The sequence below is a fragment of the Thermobia domestica genome, chromosome 1 (assembly GCF_964235325.1).
Source record: "Thermobia domestica chromosome 1, izTheDome1.hap1.1, whole genome shotgun sequence".
Taxonomy (NCBI): Eukaryota; Metazoa; Arthropoda; class Insecta; order Zygentoma; family Lepismatidae; genus Thermobia; species Thermobia domestica.
In genome coordinates this window covers 88,454,484-88,467,606 of record NC_137454.1, presented here as the reverse complement: position 1 = coordinate 88,467,606, position 13,123 = coordinate 88,454,484, and the positions used below count along the sequence as shown (strand labels likewise).

General features: G+C 36.3%; 1 protein-coding gene across 1 annotated transcript in view; it reads right to left on the bottom strand.

Annotated features, from left to right (window-relative positions):
- LOC145687174 (EF-hand domain-containing family member B-like) overlaps positions 1-13,123 on the bottom strand; it is a 101,609-nt gene that overhangs the window by 25,621 nt on the left and 62,865 nt on the right. Inside the window, exons 4-5 of the mRNA XM_081760640.1 lie at positions 2,952-3,081; positions 1,341-1,517 (exon numbers count right to left, since the gene is read on the bottom strand). Coding sequence (XP_081616766.1) covers positions 1,341-1,517; positions 2,952-3,081 — 307 coding nt within the window. The remainder of the gene's footprint in view (positions 1-1,340; positions 1,518-2,951; positions 3,082-13,123) is intronic.

Sequence of the window (13,123 nt, the reverse complement as noted above, 5' to 3'; positions counted from 1 at the left end):
GCTTCACATACTTCTTTCTCTGTCTTCTCAATTAAATCCTGCGCAGAAGCAGCGTAAGAGACTAATAATATACGGCACTATTCACCATGTGGTTGATGGGAAAACGCTCCTTAAACATTATTCCATCATGCTCCAGAAAATAGTATCAATTTCCTTACCAGTAGAAAATGTGACATGGACTTTTTTTTTGGGTTGCGGACTGCCATAACCAGTGTTCGAAGTGGGAAAAAAGCAGAGACGGTATGTTTTATTACGATTTTGACTTGACATACCGCCTATCTAAATGTTGAACTACAGTGAGGGTATGTTGCCTAAAAGATTACGTTTCTATTTGCATAATGACTGAAAACCATTAGAGAGCTTCTCTGTAGTACGGATGAAAGGGGATGGAGAGACTTTGATCTCCTGCCAACAACTTTCTGAAAAACAAAAGTGAAAAACAATATCTCCTTATGTTGTATTATAGACAATTATACACGATAATGCTCAAAAGTCGAGTTTTTATATTAACGATTTCCTGCGGGAAAATTCCCGAACCCTCTACTCGACTGAGGAGTATTCGAAACCCCCGAAGATTCGCCCAGCACAGCAGACAAGCCCTAAATCCACCCATGCTCAAAACAAGAAATCCTGCAATAGTGATGATCCTGCAAAACGCTTTGCCATATACCAATAATATTGGGTCGAAAGTTGCCGGATTTCGTTACTTGTGTTTCCTTCTGTCAAGGTGTCAGTTTTTAAAGTACCAAATATGTGTATTTTATTTTTCAGCTTCAACTCCTCATGGAATATTGTGGACGCTGTTCCATGAGATATTCCAGTTTCTGATACTATATAATCTATTGTCATACACCTATCATTTACAACGCTATTCAGAACACCAACGTTATTCAGCTGTTCTTGCATTATGCGGCTGTCCACGACTCGTTCCTTCGAGCGTTGACTCATATCCATTCCTAATTGTTCAATCCACCTGAACACGATCGCACGGTTTGAGCCTTTTTTCGGAGTTGATGCACACTCCTTTCCTAAAAACCAGGTCGTCCACCATTGTCCATGTTTGTCGCCTTCCCTTGTACACGACGTTTCATACCTTACTGGATGGTATTGTCCTCATATTGGTCCTTCCCTATTCTACGTTAGGAATATTATATCTCGCGATGATGACAATCTCTAGTCGTACCAAATTACATCACACCTAAACTAAAAGGGATCAGTCTTATTCAACATTCAATATTCTCATAAAATGTGTTTCTCTCATGAAAGATTTACACTTTGATTATCAATTTTCTTCAATATACCTTTCATATTTATATTAATGTAATAAGAAAACTGCTTACGGTGCATGGACTTTTCCTAGTCTCCGTTCCCACTGATCATTGTATTGAGCAACAATTTTACTCATCACTGGCGGTGGATCTTTCCAATTCATGACCGCTCGTACTAATCCACCTCGAGGATCACATGGTGTAGGCATTCCAAACCTTTTCTTAGGATTGAAGCTTGGGCGATAATATCTGTAATTACATTAATATTACTTGATTATGGGAAGTAATGCACTACTTAAACTAAAAATACAAATTAATTGAATCTTTTGAACATATTTTAGAACAAAACATGCGAATAAATTTATTACGCCACCTCCATCGTAGGCGTAGGTTCTAGCGAAGGGCTGCATGTCCCGGGGGATGAGGGGAAGACTGGGGAGACTGTCCCCTCAATAATCCGATTTGAAGTGTTTTTTTTTTTCGGGCGAAATGTGATTATTTGTGTCCGATTGCTACAGAGGAAAGTGAAATTGATGTTCCCCCAGAATAATACACAAATCTGCCCGTCTCCCAATGTTGAAGACTACTCTGTTTCTCTGATCCTTCACAGCATTGTTTTTCAGCTTTATAAATATTTTGAACATCGCTTTAAAACAAATAGATTATGGGAACGGTATTACCCACTCCCCCAATGTTGATTTGAGCCGCTGCTTACAGGACATACGTAGATTCGTGTAATCCACTCTACAATTACTAGCACTTGGATTTGAAGTACAGGTACATGCAGCAGTGCAATGCCGTCGAAATAAAAGTTTTACCAGACCAAGTTTATCAGCGATATGATTGCGAACAGTATCGAAAAGATAATTTAACCGTCGAGAGAGAGAGAGAGAGAGAGAGAGAGAGAGAGAGAGAGAGAGAGAGAGAAAGCGTTCAGGTTATTGTGGCACTCAGAGAAGCCCATGAAGAAACATTGATTTACAAAGAACTCCTCACAGGAATAATACTTCTGTAAATGTAAGAATTATATACTGTGTGACATATACATCGAATAGCTTACCAAGAAAATTCATCCCTACAAAGAGATATGACCTGAAAAGTCTACGTTATCTCAACTAGTGACAACAGGACCAACTGTCATCTCAGGCATCAGTAATACGCAGAAATTTTGTCGAGGTGGTTCAAGTTTTCAAGCTGATATCGTTTCAGGGCTTTGTATACATATCTTAATATGCACAATGTTTATTTTTGCATATTTTACTCAAGAGCGAAGGTCAACCCAGAAACATACCCTTTCGTACGCCACTTTCAAGTACTGTTGTAAGGCCCACGTATAGCACCTTTAACCTTTGCATTATGCGTTAAATTGTCAAGAAAAAAATCTTTCAATATTCAATCATAGGCCTCTGAATGGCTTTTAAGGTGTGCAGTTCCTTCGCGTCTCTGAAGAAAAGACAGATAGCCGTACCTAAAGAGTTACTAAAAATGGAAACTCGGACCATTTTATTTCATAGTACACTCTATGTTCTAAGCCGATATGTTCTTCAAGTTTTATAGTTAGCTATACATTCTTTTACATTTTGAAAGAAACAAGGGGAAGAAAATGCTTGCGGATTCTACTTTTAAGGAATGAAAAGGAAAACAGTATTTTATTTCGAATGAATATAATACATTCAAACTTACTCTCTATCAATTTGCTCGCTCGGGAGATAATCATTATGCGTTTTCTTGTACATTTCCCTTCCCAAGTTGCTTTCAAAGTTTACTTGTCCAAACGTTTTCTGAGGATTTACAATATCCCCTAATTTGTCACCTAAAAAGTAAATTAATTACATTTTAAAGAAATGATTACAAAAACGTAAAATAACAGGTTTTACTTCTTAAAATATGAAAATTGAAGATACTTATAAAATATACTTTTAGCTTTCTGTATGTTTTATAAAATATTAGAAAACTTTACAATAAACTAACGTGACTGTCAAGGGCAAATCTGTACAAACCTCTAAATTTTAACATAGAGCACCTAGCCCCTCTTATTTGCATGCCGCAGACGAGGGACATTTGTTGGAGAAAAGACGTCATACTACTCACACCAATAGATTCTATGTTCTTGGCATCATTCAAGACGCAGATGCATATGGTGTGCACTCAAATTAAAAAGAGGCCGCGGTGGCTTAGTGGTAGAGCGTTCACCTCTGGTGCATGGGTTCCTTGGTTCGATTCCAGCTCGTATTGTGGTGGACAAACACCGTATGCGTGGTTTTCTCGGGATTCTCCCATTTCCTCCCACTTTCTTCATTCCCCCATTCATTCATTTCTCATTATCACCGTCTTCTTTAGCCTTGCCGGCATAAACGTGGGACATAAAACTTAAAGATTTCATTTCAAATTAAGTTGCTGCGATGAACACAATGAAAAAATGCCCCAAATCACACATCGAACCACACGTGCAAATACTGCTTGCTATGCAATACCTCTCTCGAGTTATTTCGTGGCTAAGCAGTTAGCATACGCGCCTTTGGTGTGGGAGATCCGAGTTCGATTTCCGGCGGAAGATCATGTGGTTCGGATTCCACGTTAATCAATAGGTCCATGTTTCATATAGTCTCGCTGCTGAAAGGGACGTTAAACTCAAAATCACCTTACCTCACCGCAATACTGTTCTCGAAGTCTTGGGGACGTATTTATTATGTGGCAATATGATCCGGAATAGGTATACCTCAAGATACCTGTCTTCTCGTTTGGTGATTTCACGCTTCTATTAAGGTGGCTAACGTAGATATATTCCTCTTTCTTGTTTAAGACACCAATTCCATCACTGCAGCTGCATTTCGACGCTTATATTCATCAAGTGAGGATACTAACACCTAGCAAACATATATTTACTTTAACTACCCTATCTTTCCTTTCATCGATTGGAGTTACCAAGATTGAGGTTGCTGCAGGTGCTGTTAATCAATCACTTACCATACATAAAACCATCTTTTCATATTATACACATTCCGCAAACGTAGAGCCAAGAGGATTACTTCTTGTGTTACAAATTTCAATGATCAGTTGCATCAGGTTTTAAAACGAAAATATAACCTATTAAATATTTTATCTATTATCTACTGATAAAATGAAATTTACTTGTAAATAATCGATATAAATATTACAATTATAAATATGTTCGAAATAACAATAAAATCGTAAAACTAAAAGATTTCTCCCATTGAATAAATAAATAAAAAAGCGTTTAATCTGATGTGATGACTTGCAGCTTATTTAGAAACCAAACGCTCGCGTCATATAAGTTTAAGAAACCATAAGAAATATTCTCAGCATATATGGCTTCTAATAAATACCCAAAGAAAGAACTAGAATTCCTACTGTGACAGAATTGGATATCCTTAGCGTGAAGTGAACAATACCTTCAGTATCTATAGAATATATATGGACTTAGTGAATTGATCGTCTTCTTTTCATCCTGAACTCATTTTGTTTCTCACATAAGAAATCCGATCGTTCGAATCACATAGGCTTACGTACGTGTGCGCACCTACGGAGTTAAAGACCCGAGTTCGATTCCCAGTGGGAGATTATATGCTTCGGATAGCACGTTAATCTGTAGGGCCACGTCTCATATAACCAAACTTGCATACTTCTCGTGCAACCTCGTTGCTGAAAAGCACTCCACTAAGTAAATACTTCTTGCTTTTCCGTTATATTGAAAATCGTAAAAATGCAAAGAATCAGCCTGGATGAACTTTGATTAAAGTATAGAGTATGAATATACAAAATGTCACGCACCACATGAATAATTGCCCTGGCTTATTTGCAGGGACTAATGAAGTATGGTAGTGTGTTGTCCTTAGGAGGGCACACTCAGCTCGTTCTCACTGTCAACAATTGAATAAACAATGAACAACTTCCCAGTTCAGCCAGCGATACTTTGACCGGAGACTAATTTCGAATATCAGCCTGAAGATAAACACCATATTTAACATGGTACGGACAGAATGACCGAAATGTGTTACAAATATGCAGTGGTGCTATTCAGCCGGTTCGCTAGAACTGGTCGTTAAAATATTTCGAGTTCGCAGAACCGTTTGTTATACCAAATAATGAATGGGAAGTTCGGAAAATCAAAACTGTGGTTTCTTTGTGGGCAACAGTGTGATTCGGGGCATTCAGAACCTTCTGCAGGGTAGAGACGAACTGATGTGAAATATTGAAATGAAAAAATGAAATCTTTAAGTTTTACGTCCCACGGTTATGCCGGTTATGCTAAAGGAGACGGTGATGATGAGTAATGAATGAAATGGTAGAATGAAGAAAGTGGAAGGAAACGGGGGAAACCCACGTACACGGTGTTTGTCCACCACAAAGTTCACTTGGCGGGGACTGGGATCGAACCCGGGACCCCAAACACCAGAGGTGAACGCTCTACCACTTGATGTGAAATATTGTATTTGTTACTAATGGACTATGATGAAATTGACAAACATGTTAAACTATTTTACTGTTGGATCATAGATTTTAGTTGCTTAACTACAAAGGTCGTTCAAGGTTGACCGGAACTTATTTCTTCTGAGGAAACAGCACAAGAAGCAAAAAACTACGTCAGCTTTTCAAAGTATTCTCCGTCCGCGTCGAGGCATCGTTGCCAACGTTGTGGCAGCTCCCTGATTCCTTTGGAGTAGAAATGACTTGGTTGTTGTTGTAGCCACTGGAGGACATCGTTCCGCAGTGCTTCATCTGTCCTGAATTTCTTCCCTCCCAGATGGTCTTTAAGGGGTGCAAATAAATAATAATCACTGGGGGCTAAATCTGGACTGTATGGGGGATGGGACACAACTTCCCAGCGCATTTCGGCTGTTCACAGACCGTCATGCGTGTCCACTTCTGATCAAATGTCAACTGGCGGGGAAGTGATTGTCTCAACATTCCCGACACTGATATTTACCTCGACAGCAATATCCCGCACTGTTACTCGCCGGTTCTCAAGAATCATTTGCTCAACACGTGAGATATTTACTGGTGTGACTGCAGTCGGGCAAATGTATCCATGCGCTTCATTTGTTACCACCGCTCGTCCTTCGCGAAACTGTTCACACCATTCGTACACTCTTGTCCGTGACATCGTTTGTTCACCATACTATGGTTGCAATTTTCTGAAAATCTCAGCTGGTTTAAGTAACAAGAAATTTGATTACACAACGCTGCTTCACAGCCACAGACACACTGCTTGCCGCCATGTTCGTTGCAACTGCTGCGTATGCGTCAAATAAGTCATGTCGAGCGAATACATTACGTCACTCGCAAGTTTCATCATGATCCAACTATTTATCGATTATTTACGTACGAAAATCCCGGTCAACCTTGAACAACCCTTGTACATAAATCATATAGGAACTGCCTGGCCTGGAACCACCATGACACTTTTACGAACTCTACATTGTATTAGCATTAGTTTCTCCATTCATCTTACACAACATTTCCTCACCTGTGAAGGGGAACGTCAAAACGCCCAAAGCATAGATATTTGTCCAATCACGTCTGTGGACTCATCTAGTATGATTAAAATATCAGAGTTCGACATTTTCCCCATTATTCTCTCTACGGTTTCGTGGTTCAGTACAGTGTACCCTTAAAGTACTCTCATCGGCACTGACATTTATGAATATTTCAAGAAACTGATTGAAGGTTGGGTGGTTTCACTTGTTGAGTGGACGTACAAATCAGTATTTAGTTCTTGCAAATTTTGTCTTCAAAAAATTACTGTCTTACAGACAATTCATAAACGCACGCACAAACACACACACACACACACACACACACACACACACACACACACACACACACAAATATATATATATATATATATATATATATATATATATATATATATATATATATATATATATATATATATATATACAATACATCAGCACACGAGAACAATGGGTCTTTCTAGGCAGGTTTTCAGTCATATTTCGAAAATTAAACACAATGTGGTAATGTAAGTCTTCCATCAATTGTCGAGGTTAGCGCAACGCAAGACTAAAGATAAATGCTCAAGGCAGAAATATCTGAAACTGAGCATGAAACTTTTGATAAGCACTAAGTGAGATTCTAAATATTTTTTGTCTTGGAAGCAAGTTAAAAGTTTTTCACAAAGCGAAAGCTACACAAATAAAAAGATGCACTAAGAACTACGTACTTTCAATTATAATCTACATTTTCAGGTACAAATGTATGTTTCAAAACTTTCTTTTTGCTGAAAATGAATGTGTGCACGCTTTATGGTAGTTTTCGGTGTAGCTAATAGTCTTGCTATGTTCAGTACTTCATTTAGATACCTCGGTAATTGTTGTAGCATTTTCTTCAATGAAATTGTAATTCTTTTCCTATTCCAGGTATCATTAATTGACCATCGACGTTTTCATTCAAGTATTTCATCCTTTCTGCCGAGGTATTTGTGAAAGAATCACTGCTATACAATTTTCTGGGGAGGGGACAATCTCCTCCTGGAAAACTTCTGGAGGCACGCGTCCCCCTCATCCCCCCGGCGACACGCCCATGCTTCAAGCTAATAAACGATGCCTTGATGCATAATAAATGTTGATTTATTTAAATGTATTGTAATTATTTGGGAATTATAATATGATTGTTAGAAGATATTTGTTGCAGAAGAAGGAAGGAAATGGTGAAAGAGTGTACAGTTGATGGATGGTATTAAAACAAAAAAATCGTATGTGAAGACAAAAATGATCTTGTATTATTTCTGAAGAAACAAAAACTCGTGAGTGAATTTTGTTCTACATGAAGCCAATATATTTTATACTAATTGAATCGTTGAAATCGAAAACAGGTCATCTCCATCGAAGCTATTTGAGAGGCGTGACAAATAAAACTAAATTAGTCAATATGCATCTGACATAAAGGGCTGTTTTCATTTTTGGAACGTAAAACGGACATTTTTCTACTCCTCCCTCGCAAGAAAACCTTATATGTCAGATACATATTGATTAATTTAATTTGTCACTCCTCTCAAATTAGCTTCGATGGAGATGACCGGTTTTCGAACTCAACGATTCAATTATAATCGATCTTATCATAACATCTATCTATAAGTAATTCTGTTTATTTCTCGATAAATCAAAGGTTTCTTCTCAAACATTTTTCAATGGAAACTCAACATACTCCTTCCATAGAGTAGCGCGGCAATATTAGACATTTCAGTCCAGAATATTAACGAAGTGTCATGTGAAATAAATTCGAAATTAGCCTATTATAAATAATCATGTCGAAAAAGATTTCTTAAATAATTAGTAACTCTTGCAATCAGAAAGCAATGGAAAAAACGTGAGAAGAGACTCAAAGGCTTCTCGGCTCAGTGAAAATGATGTATCAAAAATATATCCCTATCTATTCTCTTCTCGAAAATAATATGGGTTAAATTACATAGGGTCTAATAAAAAATTTAAATTGTGGTAAATTTGCAAAATACTAATCAACATGCAGCAAATCTCATAGTCATTAGTTATGGCGGAAGCAACTTACAATCGGACAAAACTGATACTGAAAGGACATTTGATGAGACAATATTTTTCTGTATCTTTGAGCCACCCAATTTTAAGGTTAGTAATATATTTTGTTTCGTGAATTTTTTATGTCTGTTTGCTCATCAGTAACAACTCATCTTTTCCACATTTTTGAAAATATAACAAAGGTAAAAAAGGATGTACTTAATATTTCTTTATTGAATTACCATATTTAATACTTAAAAAATACCCACTTACATGGGCGCCCGAAGTGGGGAGCAGGGTGGGGTCCGGGAATCTCTCTGGCTCACGAAAATGTATACATAATATAGCGAACCACGTATATTAAATACCAGACGTAATATAGCAATCATGGATATGCCCCCCTTGAATTTTTTTCGGGCGCCCCTGCCCACTTAGTAAAATAGTTTATGTTATTGATATGCTTTCCCGTCTGAAAACAGTAAGCCTTCAATTCGATTTTGACTTTATTGGCTTAGTGGGCAAACTAAGCGAAACCGAAAACCACCCCACAAACATTGGTTAGTCTACTAGGTAGTATTTTCTGTTCTCTAGAAAATTAAACAAATATATATTATATTCTTCTTTCATTTATGAACTATCTTGAAAAAGAAAAATAGGTCTGATACGCTCCTAAGGCTCAAATATACGAGTCACAAGTTGCTATAAAGACGCTAATAACATATTGTTTTTATTGAAATAAATTCACTGTGGCTATGCTACTTATGTTGGCAGCAGCTGTTGTCACGTTGTGCGCTACCGTATACAGTTAATACACTTACTCGACGTCGACACTTAGCTGCTTCGTGGCTATGTGGTTAGCATACGTCCCGCGTTCAATTCCTGGTATTTGGTCATGCTGTTCGGATTTCACGTTAAGCCTTATATAGCATTGGTGCTGAGAGAGACGTTAAACTCCAAACAAACCGACTACCCGACCTCGACACTTGAATATACCTGTATACGAATTGCCAAGTAAATACCAGTGTGACATAACAGAATTTCATACAAGGCATGTCCAAATACCCAAGTTCATCTCGATGTATTTATAATATTAATAGTTGTTGTAGCAGGAATAGTATAAACTTAATTCCATTGAAAGAGGTGTAATTTTTGTTTACGTTAATTATGGTCATTACTGAAACATAATTAGTTTCACGCGCATAGGAGTGCGCAGAGACGAAACATGTCTCAAAAATGAGATGTGGTTTGTGGGATCTAGAGACACGAGAAAGATCGTGAAATGTCTTATTTTGTTCCGATTGTTTCAAAAGCTTAAAGAAATATTTCGTCGGAAGGAGCTATCTGCCCTGAAATCAACACTAGTATTCATTACTTAAAAAATCATTTTTTTTTACAAATTATTTTAATAATACCGCATATATCGCATAGACTTTTATTTATGTATCTTCCATTTTTCGTTTGCTCTATTCTAGTAGTACGGGGGAAAGTCTAACAGTAAAGGGACACGAGAAAAGGTACATTTATTCTAATGATAGAAAACTGAAACATATATTATTTTTCTACATAATCTCCCTGTACTCCAACACACCTTTTCCAATGTTTCACATTTTTTTTTATTCTGTTGGAAAAAAAAGTTTTTCCGGTTGCACCTTTAATCAATTTTGCACCGCACCAATGACTTCTGCATCATTTGCAAATCTTCTTCCCCAGGTTGCTTCCTTCAATGTAAGATGGAATACGCTAAACTATAACTGATATGTAAAGCATTGCCGATTTCGTCCACTGTGATTCGTCTGTTTTCCATCACCATACCCTCAACCACTTTCAAATTGTCCTCAGTCGTTGATGTCGATGGCCTGCCCGATTTTTACTCGTCACATAAAGAAGTTCATCCCTGTTTGAAACGCTCTATCTGTTCGTAGATCTTGCTTCGCGATAAACAACTGTCACCATACTGCGCTTGCATTCAACGAATAATTTCCGCAGGTTTACCTTCGGCAAACAAGAAGTGAATCACTTTCCTTATTTCCTCCTTGGTGCAGATCGACAATGGAACTGCCATGTTTAATGGTCTGCTACACTCCAACTACTAACATGGGAATGAGAGTGACACGTTGCATAGAAGTGTTGCAGACGACACTAATTCAGCGCTGCATACTAGCTGTGTTACCAAACCCTAGTGTGAAAAATTGCGTCCCTTTACTTTTTAACTTCTCGTATTTTTTCCGTATCCGTATGTTTTTTACACTTAATACATCATTGCTATTTATTCAATTGAAAATCATGAAAGTTCTTTTTCTATTTTAACTAACAATAACTCATATAGCAGAGTTTTTATCTGCTTGAAACGTAATTATATCGTTCTTTTTAAAGTCAAAAGACAAATTTTCAATTAGAGTATTCTTTAAAAATGTTTAAAAAGTATTTATCTAGGTTTAACTCCATATGCATTATTTTTCCATTAGAGAAATTTGTAACCATTTGGTAGATTAAATTGTTCGAAAACTGCATCTTTAACGTTTTTACTTCTTAATTTGCTGAACAAGTTTATAGTTTCTATCTACACATTAGCTTAAAAGTTTCTTTAGCATTTGAAAATGTTTTGTAACTAACATATCAATATTATCATCTTCCTTTATATGTGTGTTTTGTAATTATCTTAACACATTTTCAAATTTACTTCTACCACTTTCTAATTGTTCATTAATTTTAATGTTTATTGATCAAACTGTCCTCTTGTTACTGCATCTTGATGATCAATATCCTTGTGTATATTAACAAGTCTTTTGTTTATAAAATCAACCTCTTTATCTTGTTTTCTTGTAAATATTTTATCTAGCTCAATTTCAGGAGATATACGACTGAAAAGTGCGTTGTCTGCGAATGTTTTATCTTTTAATCTTCAAACACTTCTTTCTTAATAACATCACTTATTCTTTAATAGTTTTAATTGATCCTCACTAATGTTAATATTTGAAACATCATCTTTCCTATCTATACATTACCAAATATATCCACGTTTATTATATAATAAATGGTAATTCTCAACTAAATTTTTCAAATCAATTTTCAGTATTTTTAAAATGCTTTTCTGAATTTTAAAAATAAGTATCCATGTTTCTCGATATACTTTACGATCTTATTGTGTATATCTAACATGGGGGCACGGTGACTCAGTGGTAGAGCGCTTACCTCTTGTGTGTGGGGTCCCTGGTTCGATTCCGGCCAAGTAAGTTTTTTGGTGGATATTATGTAGGTGGGTTTTCTCCGAGTATTCCGTTTTCTCCCATCTTCTCTTTCCACCAATTCTTCCATCATCATTCACTTACATTAATTATCAGTCTCCCTTAGATTAAAGGGCATAATCGCGGGACATTAACTGAAAGATTTCATTTTTTGAATAGCTACCATGTTTAAAAGCAAAACGTTTTATTGATGGTTACAGTGAAACTATTAAACTTATAAGTTTATTCATTTATCTAGTTCATACATCATACAGAATGTATTCGAAATCAAATGAAATCTTTGAGCTTTACGTCCCACGATTATGCCGTGTGGCTAAAGGAGACGGTGATGGTAAGAAATGATTGAAATGATGGAATGAAGAAAAAGAGAGGAAAGAGAATTCCGTGAAAATCCACGCATGCGGTCTGCATCCACCGCAAAATCCATTTGAGAATATATTTGTTCATCTTTGTAATTGTTTCTTAAATTTTGATACAAGTTTTAATGTTTCATTAGGTTCAGAAATCTTATATTGACCCGTTTTTCTTATTGATGGAAGAACTTATGATGTTATACAGCGTTTAAATTCTTTACCTTTGGATTGCTTAGAAGATATTATCAAACGGTTCAAACCAGATTAGTTAATATTTTTTTTACTATATCTTAGACTCGTTTGGGAGACGGACCCTAATTTTTCATGTTCTAATTTAACTTCATCGTCGGTATTTTCGTCTATTGCTTGGTCTGTGTCTTTATACTCTAAAATCTCAAAAACATCATTAATTTTAAAACGAATGTTTCCGTTTTTGTCAATAATTTTAAGTAACTCTTGATCTTGATACTTAAACTTATCTTTCTATATTTTTAGACAAAATATCCATTTGTCTTTCATTTTTGAGTTTTATTGTTATAGTTAGTAATTTTTAACAACAAACTTTTATGGATAATAATACTAGTCAACAAGAGTTTGGCACATAAATTAGAATACCTGATTCTAATAGAACTTGTCACGTAGAATTCAAATATGTAATCAGTTTTTCTCCGTCACTCACCATCTTCCCGTGATACCCACGTGATGTTGAAAAATGGGTTATTTCAGAAATTTCTTATTTACTT